The following is a 21,683-nucleotide window of genomic DNA, read 5'->3' as shown; positions in this document are numbered from 1 at the left end:
GCGGCAGAGGGGGGATGGAGTTCAGGGAAACAGGAAAGGAGGTGGGAAGTGATGATGGAGAGTCCGAGTCAGAGTCAGAAAAAGAGAAACTGAGAGAAAGTGACTGAGGTTTGTAGCTTCGAGAGTTGTGTTGACCTGTTCCAGTTATTAATAACAACAGTTATTGTTTCGAATAAAAAAGTTCTAAATAAATTCTAAAATAAAACACTATTAAAATGAATGTTTCCCCCATTTATTCAGCTTTTTGCTGTTGGAGTTACAGTGAGATCAGTATGGCAGAACGGACGGTGCAGTCTAGATTAAAACCTGCTAATTAAAAACCCAAACTGAATGATATTGTGAGATATCATAATGCATCACATAGACCCATGAGCGCTTATTTAACTAGGTATTTGAGTGCACTGCATTGCCACAGCCCTGGAGAGTAAAAATGAGCAGTGAGCTGCAGAAACACACTTCGGTGCGGATTATGGACATGTCAGGATGAGAACCAGAGCTGCGGCCTCATCACGTCCCCTGTGAGTTGTGAATCCAAGTATGACATGAACGAATGGAGTATCGGCCATATATCTGGAAAAGTTAAAAAAAAAATAAATAAATAAAAAAAATAAAACATAGGAGAAATAAACAAAGAAGTCAGTGATGTGTGATATTCACTTAGGATGAACTGAATGGGAAAGAAATGATGCCAGATAGTAACAAATCTGAGAGAAGTTTATTATGAATATGGCACCTGTAAGATGGTAAAAAAAAAAAGCCATTACAGAAAGACAACCATGTATGACATGTTTGCTTAAACTGATGAGAACCTACAAAAGTATAAAAGAACCCTGTTGTAAAATGAAGTATGTACATTTCTGAATTGCAGCATTATTTATGGTAAATGAAAAAGAGATGTTTTTCCATAGAAAAAACAACAAAACAAAACAAAACAAGCCAGGCACTCAGTTAGCTTTAGTTAGTTGTTTCTTTTTTTGAAAACAAAAAAAAACAATAAAAAAAACAACAAACAAAAATAAAATAAAAAAATGTACCATAGTTTTCTCTTTTTAATATTTTAATTTGTTTGTATTTAGAATTTATAACACTGTTAACATTGATACTAAGAGAATCCCTTTCTCCCGTATTCATCTACTTGGCACCAAGTTCCTCATAAAAGAATCTGTATAATTGTACAAGAAATAGTTAAAAACACAGACACAGTTTTCACAGGTAATGAAGTGATTTATCATATTGTAATTTTTAAACACTATTTATCTGACAGCAGCTGAGATTAGTTTAAGATTAAATCACCAGCAATCATTTTGACACAACACAGAAACACTGAGACAGCTCAGCCGGCTGTTCTGTTTGTAACATATGGGTGTATTTCCTGGTCCACAGTGTTTTATTTTATTTTTTTTGAACCACCCCCCTGTACAGCACAACTTTTTCGTAATGTAAAAAAAGCTAAGACTCTAGGATCTAAGAAGCTAAGCTCCAGTGGTGACGCCAAGTTCTCCTGCAACTGCCCCGACAGCAGCTATCGGTTTTAAAAACATTAATATCATGACCTGGGTTTGAGTAACAACACATTTTCACAGAAACCACAGAGACGAGTTTCCTGATGTAGGGGAGTAGCCTGATTCAGTAAAAAGACAAAAAGGCTCCCCCTTTGCCTTGTTGGACAGACTAAAAAACACTAAACGCTGGCAAAGCTGCTGGACCGAACGAAATCAGGTAAACCAAACAATCAACTTGGTAAACATGCATTTTCAAAACACCTATAAAAATAGATTTTATAGTGTGATTTTTTTTCTTTTCTCATTAGAAATCCTTAAAATTGTTTATTGTCCTGAAATACTGTCTTTTTTTTTTTTTTTTTTTTTTTTTTTTTTTACTTCCTGTGAGTTGCAGGGTCCTTGAAGTCAACTGGTTGGTGGAAACCAATGAAATACACCCAATGCACATGAGAAGCACAAGGGACTCTGGGAATGTTTCACAACTTAGGCCTTTGAGGTTCCAGACGTTACATCTAAATGCTACTTCGGTTTTATCCTTGTCAGTTTTGAGGTGGAGACCGCAATCCCAGAATTCCCCAGTGGCAAAAAAATGGCTCCTTAAACCTTTGAGCTAGTTAAGAGTCTTTTATCTCTGAGAGGAAGAGAGAGGTCTGTAGACTACACGACAGCAAAGCAATAGCAGGAACAGAAAAGTAATACAGACAGAAAAGAAGCAGCAAAAAGGTGACACTACATTGGAAGGCCACCACACAAAATCCACTAACCTCCACTGGTTCACTAAGACTGTAGAGGGGAAGGAGAGGGAGAACGAGTGTTTCCCTCATCCAAACCCACACTAGCACAGAGAGGACAAAGGACGAAACAGCTACATCAGCTCGGTATATACTGCATATAGTAACACACACTGAAATCGCTATGAGGACTGACAGCCAATGACACTTACACATTGTACACGTTTACGCTTATCACGCTTGGTAATAGATGACGTGATGGATGGCTGCCAAAAGATGAAGCGACAGTTTTCTTCCTTTTTATTACTTTCTTTTTTTTTTTCCAAACAAATTCACAGTGTCTTGACACCAAACTGTGACGGTAATTTTTTTTGGCAACAGTGGAAAAAAAAATTAGGAATGTGATTTCTCAAAACACATTTTTTTGATTGAAAATGCATGTCCTTATTACAATCTTGTTGATATGTGGTTTTCAGAGTTCATGTAGGAGTAGAGGGAAACTGATTTTGGGAGACTGATGGGAAAAGCTACTAGGCTTCGAATATGAGAAGGGAGAGTAAAAAAAAAAAACTGAGAGAAGCCTGTTAGAGTTTCACATTCATCTTCAAGTTTATGATGTAAAAATTAGCCTCAGTTACACTGAGGGGTAAGAAATGATTCACAGCCTGGTCCAAATCCCTTTTCTGACTCAATCAGATTGAGCCACAGCCAAACCCTTCTCCACTCTCTGCAGGGGATAAACACAAGAAAAATGAACTTGTCTGTTAGAGGTTTGAGTTTTCAGTAGAAAATCTCTCAAGCCATCATTTGTTGAGCTCTGGAACAATACCTACGTCAGCCAGCTGAGTGAGGGTTAGTTGATGATAGCACCATGGATCTGCAAAAGGAAGATGGAACTGGAGGAATCTCACACTGACCTGTTCCAAAGTCCTGGGAGTTTGTAGTAACATTCGGATCAGGTCAATACCCGGCTAAAATTGCTTTTAAAATGCATGATTTGTAAGTTAAATCTGAGCTATAAAAAAACGAAGAAAAGCATTATTTCTAAAATACTATTCCCTCGTTAAGAAAGAACCCTAAAACCCTTTCAACTATGTCAAACAGGGTAACATCCTTTTGTCAGTGTCAGCCTTGATCACATCAAGATATTGATAAAAAAAAAAAAAAAACAGTTTCTTTTTATCTCCTTTGTGAATTGCCTTTAAATACATAAGACATCCTAATAAGGATGCACTGTAATGAAGTCAAAAAAGCACATTTTATTTCACCATGGAGAAACCACACACCTGAGTGGTGAATTCTCTCTGGCTCAAAGGAACTCTGAAATAGAGATGAGCCTGTTTAGTTTGTTTAAACAAAATGTCATTGGCTCTAGAGAAGGGAGGGAGGAAGAGGGGAAAGAGAAAAAGAAATGGAGAAAGACACAGGAAGAGAAACCATTTGTTTCAATTACACAAGCTTAACTGCTTGAAATTCAAAGTGCTAGAACAATTAATTCCCACCCCCAACTTGAAACACAGTCATAGGCCTCGAAAGAGTCTCTTGATTTAAATTGAACACAGTAATATGGTCTCAGTGTTTTGCTTCAATCCTCTTTGCGCTCGAGAGTCTGTGTTGTGTGGATGCCATTGCTGTAGACAGGGAAGGGAAGCGTAGAGAAGAGTCCCTCCGCCGTGGTGAAGACGTTGGCAGTGGGCATCTGTGCAAGACTGGCCCCGGTGCCTGCGCCACCAAACGGACCGGACATGTTGAGCCGGTGCACGTGGTGGTAGAGCATTTCCATGGGTGTCTTGGCATCAATACCAAAGCCAGGCCCGTTCACGTCCACAAAGTTGACTGCGGCGTGACCGCTGGGTAGCAGGTTGCCCTGCACAGCCAGTGTGACATCAGCAGGCGCGTAGCGAATGGTGCCTGCCGTGTAGACGCGTGGTGCCGCTGCTGTGCTGGTGGCAGCCAGTGTGCCTGCAACACGCTGCACCAGGGGAAGCACCACGTTGCCTGTCTGTAGCCGCTGTAGGGCCTCCAGGTCGCCACTGTACAACAGGGAATTCTGGGAGGTGGGTGTGCCCTGTTGCTTATCACGTGGTGAGGCTGAAAGTGGAGGTGATAGGGGGTCAGAGCTTGAGGAGTTAGACAGTGGGGGTGCCAGGCCGGCTGAGGTGGGGGCACTGTTACTGCTACTACTGCTGCTGCTGTTGGTGAAGTTGGGCTTCCTGATGCCCGCTCCTCCTTCAGTGCCCGGTGGAGTGAGGACTGAGTCGGGGATGGCAGCGGGGAAGGCTTCATGGCCACTAGGAGGCTTGGTCATGCTGAAAGGTGACTCGTTGCGTGAGATCTCCCGGTTAGGCGGGAAGTTCCAGATGCTGCTGTCGTTGTCAAAGTTGATAGGCTCGGCCATCTCTGTTTTGATCTTGAGCACTGAGGCAGTCGAGGGTGATGGAGGTGGCAGTAGTGGAGGCTGCTCTCCTAGTGCTGGCTCCAGACTTCCTGGACTCGCTGTGACATCCTCTGGTGGTGAAAGTCGCAGACGCTGACGGCTGCCCTCCCATTTCTGCTTTTTCCTCCTTTTCTTTCTCTTCTGCCGTTTACTTGTCAGTGGACCGCTCAGTTCCCCTTCACTGTTGTAGTCCTTCATAATCTCATCGTTGTCTTCCTCTTCCTCCTCCTCCTCGTCCTCTTCCTCAGAGGAGGATGAGAGAGAATTGTGAAGCTCTGCCCCTTCACCATCACCATAATGCTCCACTTTAATGGGCAGACCACTGAGATGAGCCAAGCGGCTCTCCTTGTGTTCGGCTTCACAATCGGAGGGTTCCAAGCTGTCCTCGCTCTCCTGGCTCTCGGCATTACTGGAACTATCCTCCTCCTGATGCCTCATCTCTTGCTCAGAGTGTCTGGTGGGCTTCTTACTGTCTGACTCTGGCTCTTCACTGTTCTCAGAAGACTGATTTCCTTTCCCATCTGACTTGGAGTTCTCATTGTCTTCTAAGAGAAAAAGAAGACAGGGGCATTCAGGCAGGTATAGAAGATCATAGTTATCAGAGGATTAAGTGTTTCTTAACATTTTATTTAATCAAGGTTTTATCATGAACACTGCTCTCATCATGCATAACATTTACCTATCCATGGTGTTTCCTCTGAGGCATGTTAAGCTAAAGATATATTTTCATTTATGAGTATGCCAAGCATTTATGATGTATTCCACAAGCTTCAACTCCTCTGTAATGTATATTTAAGTTATTAGCTTTTCCTTAAAGACTGTTATTAAAGCCATTTGTGTGATGCATCTCCAGATTCTTTTATAGACCTTTATCACTGATTCGATATTTTAAAGCTATATAAATGATTTGGAAAGCAAAAGCTTTTAAATCGGACAGCAGTACAACAGAATTAGTCATCACTCAGTGACAGTGACTCATCGGTCACTTCTTTAATCATGAGTGTCCTTTAAATGCCCCAGTTTATTCCACTTTAGGTCAAGTTCCCTTGAATAGTAACTAGAACAGTGTGGCTTATTAATCATTGTTGTTCCCCATCACTACCGTATTGAAGTCACATCTCAAATGCACTCTTTTGTGGTTTGGTGTTATATGGAATGGGCCAACTGCCTTGTGAGACTGACCGAGTGAACAAGGAAGAGTAAGACAGTGAGAGAGACAGAATGAGGAAAAAGGAGTCGGGGCATGATCTAGTCCAGCTGCAACTGGCACAGACGGTAACCTTTATGATGAAGGCTGGCAGAGGGCTGGCCATGCTGAGGTGCCAAGAGGCAATATGCTGGCACCCTCCCCAATCTGTCAGTCTACCTCATCCTCTCAGTGCCCCCAAACCCATCTATGGAATCACACTCAATCTTCTGCTGGAATGCATAATTAATATCTCCAGTTGACTGCCCAGGCTTAATCAACCTTTTAACCAGGTTTACTAGGAGTGTTGAAGCCTCATGTCTCTGTACCTTGCAGGGCATAATTGGCCATTTCATGAAAGGTGAACACTTGAAATGGTATGTTGTCTGTACTACATGAAGGCAGCTAATACGATGAACCGTATTTGTGCAGCTTTTATTTTACCGTAATAACTGTATGCTATCAGTTCATAGAATGTGCATAATCCAGATTTTGAAGTAATAGTTTACTGTACCAGAGTTGTCCTTAGAGTCAGACTCTGAGTCAGATGTTTCCGAGGACTCTGAGGCTTTCTCTGGCAGATTTGGAAGCTGTGTGATATCCATGGGTGTGTCTTTGTATTCCGGATTACTGTCCACAAAAAAAAAAAAAATACAGAGGGAGAGAGAGCAGAGAGTTATTCACAGAGCTGAACTGCTTCCAGTACATGGTGGAATAAAGGTGAAATAACCTAGAGTACACTTGTGCTCCTGAACATTTTAAACATCCTGATTGATCCAGTGTTCGCGAGCACACATCTCTCTAATGATCTCAGACTAAGGCGCTGCTCGCGCCCACAAAGGGAGAGGAGATTAAATAGAGGCTTACAGAGATCTATTTATTTGGCTGTTGCTGCCTCGCAATCGCAAATGGAAATCCTCTAACTTTCTGATGGGAATTGACAAATAAGCGTCACAGTAATTTGGGATAACACTTAACTGAAGGAGCACTGTTTACCTAAGCACGTAGTTGACCCAGATGATGTTCTTCTCATTGGCATTCTTGGCGTTGATAGCAATAGTGGCACTGGACTGGATCCATATATAGCCTCCATTCTTCTGGATCCAGCGGTAGTATTTTGTCACACACTGACCTTTATTTATTACTAGAAACAGAGAAGCGAAGTGGGAAGAAAAATGTTGGTAACTGTTTACAGAGGAACAAAATCTGCTATGTCATAAGCTTTTACTGTTGCTCATTTCTTAGATAAAAATATGTAATTTTTATATTTATTTAATTGCTAAAGTCTGAAATGACCAGTGCTAAAGGGCTGCTGTGCATCTGCCATTTCCTCATAAGAGCACAATACCCACCATGGCTCAGCAGAGTGCGCTGTGTCTGCTTGCACTGTCTCCTAAGCCATGTCCTTGTCTGAGACTACTCCTATACTGTGTCCTTGTCTGGCTGCAATAAATTTGGCTAAATTAAGTGCTAAATGTTATCTCAACCAATATGTATTTGCATTAATCATTTTTCTGTAAAGCTAAAATGGTCTGAATCAGAACTTAGTCACGAATTTATGTTCTTCGTTTAAATCAAGGCACATTTATTAAAAAAAAAACAACACTGATTTTTGGTCAATTAGTTATACAAAAAGATCAGAAACTAAAACCACTATAGACAAATAATGTTGTTTAATAAACCATTCAAAACAACATTAATTTGCTTAACTTATTGACTGATTTTTTTGGCAAATAAAGGAGACAAATGAAACGCAGACAAACAAACATCTGAAACGAATATGTTGTTTTTATGACTTGCTCAATGTGGTTAATAGACATACCCTTGCTCTAACCTTCACCATTTCCTCGCAGTACACACTATGGTCCAGAATACTGAAAGCCTGGGAATCTAAACTTAATACAGTGTTTCATTTCAGAAAACAAAATGATTTACACAGTAACACATGAAAATGAGTTTAAATTCAGCTGAGAGATTTATGTGATGTTCTCAAAAGCTGCAAAATTAAGTGAAGAAGAAAATCCAGCAATTCATTTTAAAACTGATTCCGTACATAGTCCAGGCTTGTTCATCGCTTGGTTCTCTCCTAATGAGCTGAGCTCATCTGCATTGCCGTCAATACACTGCAGCCGTGCCTCTGCCTCTGCCCGGTGCTGCTGCTGTGCAGGTGAGCCTTATTTTTTAACCCCTTTCACTTACACTGCCATTAAATCAATCAGGACCTGTTTGCGCTATTGATTTAGTGGTAATGAAGCCGCCCCCTCATTCTCTCTCTCTCTCTCTCTCTCTCTCTACCAGAGTCATCTCTGCAGCCTTTGGAGGCATTAAAAGGAATACGGCATCTTTAATCTAGCTGTTCTCTCCTGAAGCCTCAGGCTAGCCTGGAGGATGGGCTCTCTCTCTCTCGCTCTCTCTCTCTCTCTATGCTGGGCCTCTGTCCTTCACTTCCGTTTAATCACTTGGATACATTCCATAATAGCAGCTACCTTTCAGATACCCTTTACCCAACATGGCCCCCATTCACAGCGGGAGAGGCATGGGGAGTCATTGTCACATAAAAGCAAGTCATTTACACCCGTGAAATTGCTTTATGGAAAAGTCCTTGCAGTCCATTGGGGTATTAACGTAAAGACAAGCCTTTTATGAATGAGTGGGACAGACATTGGAAAAAGTCTCCTGGCTAGAGGCAGAGCTCTTCTTACCAGGCTGGTGGTGTTTTGTGCTGTTTGTAGTAGTGTAGTGGAGACGGCTCCTGGCCTGACCTCACCCTGAGCTACAGAAACGACTACATGAATGTTCTCTTAAAGAAGAAAGGCACGAACAAATGATAATGTGGTCACCTACAAACTTTGAACTGTATTATGCTGAGAGAAACACAGTTATATCCTAAAACATATGAATGAACTAAGTTCCTGAATGTTAGAAGTAAAATAAAATAAGTACTAGACAAAAACATCCGAACAGAGATGCCCTGATTTTTTTTTTTTTTACAGCTTTTGTAACACTTTACAGATAGATTAATCTGTTGCTAATTTGTTAATAAAGGAAATTACGATATACTTGGCTGTGTGTATCAGGTGTATTTTTCTGTGTTGCTGCAGACGGTGGAGTCTGTCTTTAAGCTCAATAAGCAGTGAGGGGAGTCTTTCATTAAAGTCAGTTTGAACTAGTCTACAGAGAGCAGCTCTATGAGTCTGCCTTCAGGCACACAGCTTCCCTCTCCTGGGGTTTCTGCACACTTTTCTCAGCTATCTCTTCCCAGCCCCCATCCACTGTCTAGGCTGGTAAAAACACACACACACACACACACACACACACACACATACACACACACAGAGCATTTACACAGTGCGTAAGATGCTTAGCTGTGTAGCGGAACGCCTTTTGTTAATTTATGGTGTGTTGCTCCTGATCCGTGGCTGACACAGGTGAGGTCAGCTCTGTCACATTACATTTCCGCAGATAGGAAACATCTGCTTACATCAAACGCCTTTGAAAAGAGCTGATGTTTGCACACCAGACTAAGCACATCCAGCCATGTTCATTTTGTAACAGAAAATTGAATAGAACAAATACAACAAACGCAATGTAACACGTTGATATAGGGGAGGGAGAAACATTTTGTCAGCGAGCCCAAATAATATGAACATTCAATTAGAAACCTGCAATAATATACAGGACTGCAGATGACTATATGAGTACATTGGTAATATATGTAGACTGCTTTCGCCTTCGGTGCACCTCCAAGACTGTTATGTAGGTTTAAAACTTCAAGAGAAGAATTGGACATGAACAGGAGAGGAACAGCCACCTTGTCATGTTGAATAATTGGGTGAAGACAGTTTGGGTTCTTTGACTTCTTTGGAAAAAAAAAAAAAAATCAATTTCCATGCAGCAAAAAGAGGAAAAGATGTCTCAGTAACATTCATTCAGTGCAGAATTTACTGTTGTACTGATGGCAACCCTACTACAAATATCAGAGCTCTAGTATTTACAACTAGTATTTTCTGAGTGTTAACTATTTTAATTATAAAATGCTAGAATTAATTCTTCTTGTCTTCAACAAGCTTCCAAAAAATTCCAACCCCTGTATCTTTTGTATCTCCTGATATGTATTTATACAAGGAGTCTTTAGGCAATATTACCAGTACTGAAAGCAGTGAGCACTGTTTGTAGTGTAACAACAGTCACTAGGCTGGTGTGTGTGTGTGTGTTAGAGCTGGCTGCCCTATTGAGGCAGGATGGCCAGAGAGGTTAGTGCAGCAAGCCACGCTCGCTCATTTCCCTTACTCCAGCTGATCTGATGGCCTCGCGTGACCTGATGTCATTCTCTGATTGGCAATCAGCAGAGCGGCGGCTGCACTGGAAACGGTTGCCGCTTCTTCAGCACACACTCCTGGCTCTGCTTGATGAGCCCTTCATCTGAACAGTGATGACAGTGATGATCATTGCCATTAACTGTGTCAAACTAAGCTGGAATGGTCAGTCAGGTTATACATGCAAAGTGTTCTCTGAGTGAGTCAGAGAGATTTCTCTGCATTTAAGTTCGGTGTTTCTTATGTTACTATGTGAGTCTGGAATTAAAACATGAGTAAATGTATTATTTGGGCAACTGCAAGTGAATTTCTTTAACATTTAAGATTAAACTGAGTAAAGATTTTATTCTTCTAGAAGTTTCTCTATAAAACACATACGAATTCTGTTTTCTGTAAACGCAAAGAAACTTGTAGTAAATTTGCAGTTAAACTGATTTCTCTTTGAGAAGTTACTGTTTTTTCCTTCACAAGAAAAAATGTAAAGTAAAATACAGTAAGACCTCAGCACACATCAACTTTGCAGCTGGCCCTTGCCATCACTTCCACTTTTATGTTAATTGCCTGCATTGTAATGTGTAATAGATGGTTAGACAGACAGGGACAGCTGGAGATTTGTGGTTCTGGGCCGCCCTCAGTCTTCTAACTCTCTCATCAATGCACTCCTCTCTGCTTTCTCTCTGCTGGGTTTCAAATCAAGGCCTAATGGACCCAATCTGGTGGCTTTTTAAGGCAAAGGGACACTGCAGTGCAGCGGTAATTGCACTCTAATTCAGTTGAACTTGCAATATCTAATCAGACAGCTTCAAATTCACCCAACAGCCCCAAGGACACTCGTCCTCCTCCACAAACACCTAATAAAGTGAGGGATTTATCCCCCCCCCACCCATGTGCCTCATCCCTCACTACTTAAATAATGGCAACTTGCCTGCTGCCGAGGCAAGCGTGCATTTACTGTATGAAACGCTACGCTGCTCTCAATGACGTTTTGAATTTCTGCCATGACGTGCAGGCGAGCGGAGAGTACAGGAAAAAAAAGTGCCCTGCCAAAACACACTTAACAGATGATTTAGGATATTCAAAAAGCACGGTCGCACCTCTAGGCAGTCAGTGCCCCTCCTGCCGAGAACGATGAAAGTAAAGCATGCCAAAGGTTGTGGAGCCTTTAAAGAGTATTCCTGTGGGGTATTTGCCAAGATAAACACTTCATGGTGTAAAGGTGTTATCAAAATGCACTGGCTGTATATGGAGAAGAGCAGCTTAAACCTGAGAGGGGCATGGAGACACTCACATGCAGGAATCTGCTCGAGTTCCTGTTCTCAATGGCCTGTCAGCATGTTTTTTGAGGAACAGATGCTGGAGGTGAAATGACAGATAAGCCATAATTTGTGATTATTCTTATTTGATCCCTACAATAGATGCTGAGAAGTGTAGGATATAAAACATATACGTGTCTTGTTGTAGTATGAAAAATGGGGTGATCAATATCGGACTAGATATATGCAAGTTAGTTACTTTATTCTGTTTAAATAAAGACTACTTAAAATTAGGTGTTACAACAATAAGCTTTCTGTTGAAATTGAACCAGTATTTAAACTGGAATCAGCCAACACACACAATCTGAATACACAACTCTTTATATCAAATTGGCCTTTTAGTATACATGCTGGGTTTTAGTCTATCATCTGTCTAAGAAAATGATAATGAAATATTTCGAACATTGTAAACATTCGAAACATGTGCTTAAAAGGTGGTCACATCATTAGCTAAATTCTCTACACTTTGGAATATACCAAATCTGTCCATCATTACCTTTTTCACATGCAAAACATTAATACCAGCCAATTCAGTTAGGAATGGACATAAAGTACTGAAAGACACAGTCACCTACAGTAGCACTGGTAATGTTAAAGGAAAAATTTAGCTTAGAAAATAAAATAAAAAACATGCTAATGCTTCCTTCACTTCAAGCGAAATCTGGGACTTTTATAACTGTTCTTCAATATGGGAATGTGAATAAAGTGTAGCGCACAGATTTAGAGTTTACATGATATTCATTTTTACATTATCATTATTCTATATTTGCATAAAAAGCTGATCTGGTACGATGGTTACATTTACACAGTCGAACAGAATCCAATGATAAATCTGTATTTATATTAAAGTATTTAATTCTAATACACAACTGGCATTATATCAGTCATTGACCTTGTAGCTTGTTAGCTGAAATAGCCACAGAAGATGCTTTTTAAACCCAGCCTCAACCAAAGCTGCATCATTTACAACAGCCTTACAAAGCTGACACTGATAGTAAGCTTCATTTTTAAGAACAATGTAAAAAGACAGACACATAGTCTAATGCTCAAACCGAGCAATATGGTAATGATTCCTATTTTTCATTTCCATAATTTCTAATTAATTGATATGTTTTTCCCCCCACACTATTTCTATCAGCTGCTCAACATGACAGTTGCTTTTTTTTTTTTTTTTTGAAGAACAATCTCATCCCAGAGGAAGCTTTTCTAAACAGAGCTACATGACAGCATTCCTTAGAGAAATTAAGCTTTTCAGCTACTTATTACTGCTTGTTACATTGAGATGAGCAGTCTGTATGAAAATAGCCATGGAAAAATATTGCTTGTGTTTTTACATGACTCTCAGCTGACAGTAACTTTGAGCAGACACTGTTGTGATCTAGCAGAGCATATAAATAGTACAGACATTCATACAAACTCAGCAAAAAATATTTATGAATGATAGTACTGTTACCATTCACAAGGCCTGTAGTTACTTACAGTCTAAATGGCTGTGCCGAATGCCCTCCACGTCCTCGGCATGAATAAACTGATAACATCTTTTCCCTATGATGTCCACAGGTGTCAGGTCCATGTAGTCACTAATTCTGGAGGGGAAGGAAACGATGTAATTCAATATCTTTTTGTTAAAGCGATGCACCAAGGCTAGCTATCTTTACTGAAACTTGTACATGCAGGTAAGAGTCAACGCTTTCCAAATTTTTGAGTAAATTAATTCGTTTAATTCAATAATAATGATTGTACCTTAAAATCTACCAATAATTAACACAAATCTAATTCAGTTAAAACAAAACTAACACATATTAAATTGTTTTTGTTTTTTTGCTGGACTCTTAGAGGTTGAGACGCCATGTTAAAAAAAGCTTGCAATGATGCAATGAGCAATGATGATAACTATGCAATAGACTTGGCCAGATGCCATTCCCTCATAAATATGTTAAGTGAAGGGAGCAGTAAAAAATTCAGCAGCCATTGGGGTGACTTTAATCCTCGAGACATAAATAAAACTAATAAAACTAATAAGACGTTTCCTTTCAAGCCAGACCAAATTAGGATGTTCTCATTTTGCAGAACAGAAACGGCTTTGATAGTAACAGAGGTTTTGAAAGTAAAAATGAAGTCTTTCTGGGCTGAGTTTCAAAAGAACGATAGATGTGGCAGGAGCCACAGCACATATGTTTAAACAAAGAAATTAAGCAACTGATGAGGATGAATAATATTTTGAATGCTCCTTTTTTTTAGTGATAAATGTCCAAATCAACACTTCATCAGATTTAATGACATTGATCTTGCACTTCAGAAGGAACCAGGCTGTTACCTATTTTCACAGTAGACAATGTTGAGGTCCATGTTGACCCGCGTGACGAACATTTGGCAGTCGATGCGAACCTCGTTGATGGTGGGGGGAGGGAGGGCATGAGCCACCACCACCATGCCCATTATCTGATTGGGCACGGTGCGATTGTGCGTTAGTGCCATTCTTATCCTCAGCCTGCCCGTGATGTGGATCACCTTAGAGAAAACAGAGAGGTGGAGCAGCTTATAGCAAAGTCCAGAGTTCATAACATTAAATATATGTGCTTTATCTATGAGCAAGCACACTGAAATATTGGGTGTGAGTAATAATCCTACTACACTGTATTATTAGCCTGGACACAGACAAGACCATATCAACCTGCTGGCTGTTATTAAGGTTTTTTTTTTCCCACTTGACAGACTGGAAGAATACAATAATAATGAAATATTAAAAAGCGCAGAGAGGATGGCTTGATTCTTATAAAATAATCAAAATGTAAAACAAAGACCAGATGCTAATTAGCTTTGTCTAGCTTTAAACTTTTACAAAGCTTTAAACTCTTCACCTCATTTTAGCCTTGAGAGACCGACTAGTTTGGCAACCCTGTGTTTTTTATTTATTTATTTTTTTTCTTTAGCCTATCCATTTTAATCAGCTAGACAAACCAGAGGGGAATTGTTTTGTAATTTTTTTAACTTCTGACACTGGCTTTTCACTGCTTCACCTCTGAGATGTTATTATCTTCATTCATATAGACAGATCTGGCCCCTGAAGTAACTTCTCTTACAGGCCGCGAGGGCGCTTTGATGCTTTGGGTTGCTCCGTTGGGGGAAAAGACCAAACCCAAGGACTGTGCGACTGCCACTTTAATGAAAACGAGGCCTCTTCTGAGCCTGGATTTGGAGCTGGAACACACTGCTTTAACACTCGAGACATCAAAGGCTATCACAAATTAGAGAGCGATTAACTGAGTTTCTAACTTTCCAGGATATGTTACAATCAATTTGATTCCAGTTGGAACTCTATGATTTTTATGCTTCTTTATTCTTATTTCTTTCATTAATTAGATGTGTATGTGCTTTTTATAATTTAAAAGATATCACACCAAGTATTACAATTTCTTTTATTCTGCTTACTTTGTGTTTTAATGCATTGTGCTGTAAGCTGTAACTGAACACACACTATAGACCACAAGCTTTATTGAGGATTTCTTGTAAAGCACAAATTAAACTGATCTAACCTCCATATGTATTGCATCCATAGGTAGTGCATCAGGCTAGACAGATGTGTTACCTTGTCTGCTCTCTGTATAAACAGTTGACTATTTGTTTCCCTGCAGATAACAGCATTACTTTGCGTCTGGGTTATTGACTGTGGGGGACTGATGTTATTTGTCTTTTTTCAATATGTCATGGCTGGATGTTCAAAGCCATGCTATATTGGAAATATACAACACATATTGCCGAAATGCAAACAGAAAGACGGAACCAAAAGCCTCTCCTGTTGTAATATAGTTTAGAGACCATCATATAGAAGAACGTATTGTGAAATGCTTAATCTATGTCAGTCATTTTACTGTGTTATGAGACATGATTGGAATTTGTTTTATGAAATGCTCACATACAGACTGAATTTGAAATATATAAAGGGTGTCTCTGTTGAATAATATAATATGTAAAATAAAAAAGAAGAAATCCAGCGAATCGAGGGTAGCCTGGGTCCGAGCGTAGGTTGTGCTTGAGGACGAATTGGCACAAGATTGCATTGTGTAGCTGATGTTCAGCTGGTCCGTATTTGTCTGGAGTCGGTGTGGATGAGACTGAGGGATTGGCGTGCAGAGATACTTAACATAGCTGTTGCCAGCCTTCAAAAAAAAAGACATCACAGCACAATGTCAGAGACAGAAAATGTCTAATTACCAGCTGATATCAAACCCACTTGCGTCGCCTCATGAACTGTGCAGCACTCCAGAGAGGAGGTCTTTGTGAGACACACGTTACCACAAAACACACAGTTTCACACAAAGACGAGGGCCCTTTCAATAAATAAACATCCAAATGTATTAAATATATACAAAATGGAAATGATCCTTTTAGAAGCCCAAAGCTAGGGGCATCAGAAAGTTAGTTTGAAAATACAACTTTTGAAGTAAATGCCACAAAGAGAGTGTCGGCAGTGAATTGCTGCAGGAGTGCTCTTGGCAAGAACATCATAAGCCCTGGCAAAACATTAAATATGCTCAGGCTGCTAAATGCAAACTGACGCGGCAAGGGCTTGCCACGGCTGCGGTGAGAGGCAGGCGCATAGCATATCTCAATTTAATACAAGCCAACATAACAAAGGGATCAATTTTTATAATTCATGGTTTAGCACACAATGCACTCTCCCTCTCCCCCTTCTCTCTCTCGCCCTTTCAGCCCCTCACCCCCTGTTTGGTGAATATAGTGGAGGTATACATAAGAAATAAGATTCATCTGTTCCTAGGCATTCTCTAGAGTGCTTTTGAAATGTGATACAGCACAAATAATGACGTGGAGCTTTTACATGAGTGCATTAAATGAGATGAATCCTGAGATATGCTGAAAAAGAAGACGGGCTTAAGCTGGAGAGGAATTCACTTTGATTTGACCTCCAGAGTGAAGAGGGGATATAAGCAGCCACCATGTGCCGTGCACCTCGCTTCCCTGACTCCTGTCTATCGCCTAATGCTGGTATGCCAAATGCAAAATTCAGACCTTTGTATTATGTAACAATGTGAGGGTTAACTTAATTCAGAATGAATGTAATAAGAAATGTCCTTGTGTGACTCATAACAGCTGAATTTACAAATGCGAATATTTATGCAATGGGGTTGCTTCCTGCTTATTTGCATCAAATCCATGTCCAGATTGACACTGCCAAGAAGCCAAAACGGAGCCCCTGAGAAGCTCAGGAGGGAGATAGCTGTCTCTCCATCTATCATTCACATGAATATACTACTTACATACAGACGTTTACACAAAATTCCCAAAATAAAGAATAAAAGCGGCAAGGCACGAGATGTTAAAACACACACACTACTCAGGATATGTACAAACCAGAGTATCAAATAAGTGCTTTAAAATTTCGTATGCACAAGGTCTCTGTTTGGTTGGATTTAAAGCCTCAAGAACAAGCCTCTATTAAACATTCTGTGCTTAAATTTGTAGAAAGTACTTAAAATGAACAAATCAATTAGCACATATACTGATAAAAATGAAAGACGCAACTCAGAGCTCCTTCTAGTCTGCAGGCCAAAATGTGAGACTTGCTTGTGTAAAATCCATCAGCATATCCCAAAACAGCTCTAATCAAATAAGCCACAGAAGCTGTCAGCACGGCGAACGTAATATATTCAGCCAAACGTCCGCTACACACTGTATTACCACACACAGGGGAGCTGTGATTGAGTGCAAGGAGATTTAGCTGCTCGAGTGAAGAGCCAGAAGGCTCCGGGACACGGCGTTACCTTGTAGCCGGAGGACTTGATGTGGACGCCTCTCTTAGTCAACGTGGACTTCATTCGTATGAAGAAGGAACGCTCCAACGTGTTATCTGGAGAGAGGTGACTCGGACTGCTGGACTCCACTGCAGGAGCAAACACAACAGAAAAAAAAATCCAATTACTTTACATTACTTGTCCAATATGGTAGTGCGCAGTTAAGCCCAGGAGAGGAGACGATATTACACAGCTCTGCTGGGTGAGATGGCTTGTAAGAAGTCCTCATTGAGTTTCTATCATCGAGAGCTGGATGTTTAATGGAAGAGCACAACCTAATGAGGAAATACCAAATGTCAATAGAACTTTGACAATGTTTGAATTATGCCCTCGAAAAGCAACAACTGCAAGTTGCCTGTTCTAGTGCGATAACTGCTTTATAATAGGCTTTATGATATTGTACAAACACATTTTGTACACCTAGCATGACATAATAGTGTATAACATTAGACATGTGCAGATTATAAAAATGAGCAGATTTACAGAAGTCCTTCAGATTACGCTTAATGTCAAAATACAAACACAAAATGCTAAGTTGTAAATATTGTGCTCATGCTGACTGACGGCTAATACCCCTAGAGGAGAAAGAAACGTTTTGGTTAATATTCAAACCGTGCTCGGCTGCCAAGGTGCAACTTTCTTAAACAACATTCATCTTGTTAACTGAGACATGTTTGGTGTCTGCTGTTTGCTTCTTTGATTTTTATATTAGAGCTACAGGGTTAACATAGCCAACACAGGAAGAAAAGAAGTCTGTATTATAAAATCTATTCCATAAACATTTATTTCAAATAATGCCAGTATTATTTAGGACACTTGCTGTCATCTCTGAAAGCTACAAACGTAACCATTATCTTCAGCAGTATATTGAAAAACTCCCCTGGGTTTTGCCTCCTTAGGCCACATCTTCTGAAAGCTGAGAGACAAAATTGTCCCAGAAATGGAAATAATGTGCATTATAATACAGTTCCATATTGAATTAAATCTGTAAATTTAAAGACAAGTTATTAATGATGTTGTATGAAACAACTAGATGAAACAACCTCACAGACATGGAAAAATATTGGGGATGAGACAGACTTAATACTTATTAGCGACATTATCTTCCTCAAAACCTTAGATGCTTATACAGCAGGTTCTCTTTAACATGTTACAATCGGGCACTGTTTCTAATCTAATTAACATCACCACTATGACTGAAAGTTTCTTTCTCCTCAGTTGAAGGCTCGCAGTGCTAACAACGAGTTGAACAGTATTCAGAAGGAAATACTCTGCATATCAGACAGAGAGCTCAGGAGACAGAACACAAGCGTTTGGACAGAACTAGGAGACTCAAGTGGAATAAGATTACTCAGAAGGCACGAGGAGAAACTCCACTGCACTCTATATGACAAAAGTCTAGTGGCATTGCTTTAGAAATAGAGACACTCACAGAGCGGGAGAACACAGTTTCTCTCTCTCTTTTTTTTTTTACACTTGCAACATGGCAATTGTCCTTTTTCCTATTCTCTCTCTTTCCCTTTCTCCCTCTTAAAATGCTTGAGCTCTTTCTTGCTTTCTGAAAGGGGAGAAATACTCTGGTTCTTGTAAACCTGTTTTCTCTCTCTCTTCCTGTCTGAGGAGGAATGCCATCTCTCTCTCTCTCTCTCTCTCATGAATCTGTGATTCTCTCTCCTTCTGAGGACGTGAATTAAATGACATTTAAAATCTAACTAGTCCTTTATCACTCTGGGGAAAAGGCAGAGCCATGTTATATTTAGTCATTTCATTTCTTCTGATTAAATATGAATTACTATGAAATTTTTCTCATCATCTAACACAGCAGAATACGCCAACTGCTTTTTAATACACTACATAAGCACAAACTTCAGCTCTAAGAGTTTAATTCGCCTCTCTAATCCAATCACATCAACCTTATTTCTCTTATCAGAGATTCCCATTTTGAATTAAATGAGCTCATTAGTTTTAATCAAAGGCAGAGAGATCAAAACTTACACTTAAATGCTTTAGATCAGAGCTGTCAGTCAAGCGTAGAGTTCTATTTTACTAAAACACAAGATCAGAAGCCCTTAGAACTCTGCATTTTCATTAGGCATGTGGCAGGCTTAAAGAAATACAGCATTCTTTCTTTGACACTATGTGAAGCAGAGAGGTCATTTACAACATGCCCTCTACGAGCGCTCACTGCAGGTATTGGCTGGAATATGAATTGTATGAATTATAATTTTTTTTTTTGTTGTAAAGAGTCTGAAGATGCAGCTCTTACGAGAGGATCTGAAGTTTATCGGCAAAAGATCATCAGCTTGAAGTGTGTGTATGTGTCTATCCACATACTATTATTATAATCCACATATTATTATTATTGTTATTTTTATATTATTGTAGTATTCTTTCTTTTAAACACAAGTCTGTGTACCTCACAGTTACTTGTGCCACTATTATTCACAAGACATTACCATCTGATGCTTTCGGTGTAGCTTACAGCTACTGCAGCTCTCTGAACCTCAACGTCACACTTTTCCACTCATGCAGAAATCTAGTCGATCGGTGTGTCATCAAGACGTGTTTGCTCGCTCACATGCTTCCTTGGTTTTTCACTGAAGTGATTTCTAATTTGCTAATCCCATCTAACTAGCGATGAAAGTCTCTATCACCTAAAATCTTTTCTGCAAATACCTTCCTCAAACATAGCTTCCCGTAATGCATTGAACTGAACAAAACCTCATCATGTAGCAGAACACTGTAATGGTATGAGGAATCATCTAGAAGCAGCTTGGGTTAATGCTTTTCAGACTCCGCCTCCTTGAATTTCAACTGCAAATTCAATTCATCTGAACTGGAAATGAAATTTATTTGAACTGAAATTAACTGGAAAGCTTATGTGAAGATGAACTCACTCGAAATACAGTCTGTTATTTTACAAACCTCTTTATTTAAAATTGACTTAATAATACATAGCTTCATAATGTGGTTTGAAGCATGCGTATGAAAGATTTTATTCCATTACTCACATCAGTTTCAGAGCTCCAGTGCAAAAGTATAGAAGCAAAAATGCCTGACCATCTATATTTGTTGTAATTGAAAAAAAAAAAAAATCATTTCCTTTTTTCTTGCCAAACGATTCTTTTTACCCGTGTACCGTGCTAGATACTGCTCGAGCTGTTCTCGGCACAGTTATCTTCTGTGTGCGTCAGCTCAGTTGGTGAAAGCCTAGTATTGCTGCGGAGTCCTGAAACAGGTAGATTGTATTCTGCTGCATTTATAAACGCTTTTGGATTGAAGTGTCTGCTATATGATTCCATATAAATGTCCTGTATAGACTGGGGTGTGTATACAGTATCATTCTAATTCTAATATCACACCAGATACTACATAACCAAATGACTATTACTATTACTATTATTGTTGCAAAATTAAATAATAATATAAAATAAGGAAATTTTTTTATTGAGATTAACTCTATATTTTTACACAGGTGAGGCATAAGATCCTGCATGTAACAGGAGTGATGGAGATTCCCGGCATCATCACGATGGATGAAATGACCGAGATTAAAGGAGCGTACAGGCAGCACAAGACCCGTGTGTGTATGTGTTTGTGTGCAATTACTAAAAGCTTCATACATTCCTACAGATCAGAATCCAGTCCTAAAAGACCACAGCACTCCAGGGCTTTATCTTCTATCTTATTAGATAGAAGATATGCACTGAGCGAAAAGGAAAACCGTCAAATATATGTGATGACATTAATACAGACCGACATCCTACGATACGGTATATTTTTTGATTTCTATTCTGTACTGATCATTGTTTTGACTTGTTTAGAAAATTTTGTTGCAATTTGCTGCCTCCCACCTCTGAAGGATTTACGCTGTGCTGCAAATATGACATAAAACCCTTAAATCCACTAATATATTGCAGAATTCTTCAGTCAGCTTTTCACACAGCAGACTATTTTCGCAAGTTTAAAATACAATCTCCTCTAATACACCCTTCTCCTACTGCGAATCTGCTGCTCATATAAAACTGACAATATCTGAGATGATATTAAAGGGAGGATATCATTTGTGTGAAAGCGCAATAATTTATAGTTCAGAAGGCTCCGGGATTAATTTTCTTGATGAAACCCTGGGGAATAGTTGTCTCTGGGAGTAAGTGATGAGATTTTGCAAGTATTACTCTGCGTGCTATAAGTGTTGACCATCAATAACAACTTGGCAGGTCCTCATGTCCACTCTGTCCCCTTTCTCTCACTTTTTTTTACAGTGTGACACACTCTCACACATGACATGCCGCTAGGTCACCCAGCCTGAGAAAGCTCTCTTACTCAAGGTACAGTAGATATCAGATGAAAAGGTGGAGGTCAGATAAAGTTATTAAAGTGCT

The 21,683-nt window shown here is 39.7% G+C and overlaps 1 protein-coding gene across 4 annotated transcripts in view; it reads right to left on the bottom strand.

The window, feature by feature from the left end:
- Window positions 1–1,847: 1,847 nt before the first annotated feature.
- The window catches only part of LOC131359925 (neuronal PAS domain-containing protein 3), a 236,202-nt gene continuing 216,366 nt past the window's right edge, over window positions 1,848–21,683 (bottom strand). For all 4 annotated transcript variants that reach the window (XM_058400072.1, XM_058400073.1, XM_058400075.1 and 1 more), the window contains 6 exons: window positions 17,269–17,387; window positions 13,803–13,996; window positions 12,965–13,071; window positions 6,853–7,000; window positions 6,371–6,486; window positions 1,848–5,215 (listed from right to left, as the gene is read on the bottom strand). In XM_058400072.1, the coding sequence (XP_058256055.1) occupies window positions 3,819–5,215; window positions 6,371–6,486; window positions 6,853–7,000; window positions 12,965–13,071; window positions 13,803–13,996; window positions 17,269–17,387 (2,081 nt within the window). In that variant the 3' untranslated portion in view covers window positions 1,848–3,818. The remainder of the gene's footprint in view (window positions 5,216–6,370; window positions 6,487–6,852; window positions 7,001–12,964; window positions 13,072–13,802; window positions 13,997–17,268; window positions 17,388–21,683) is intronic.

This window comes from Hemibagrus wyckioides, linkage group LG09 (assembly GCF_019097595.1).
Source record: "Hemibagrus wyckioides isolate EC202008001 linkage group LG09, SWU_Hwy_1.0, whole genome shotgun sequence".
Classification (NCBI taxonomy): Eukaryota; Metazoa; Chordata; class Actinopteri; order Siluriformes; family Bagridae; genus Hemibagrus; species Hemibagrus wyckioides.
This window is presented reverse-complemented; position numbering and strand designations above follow the sequence as displayed.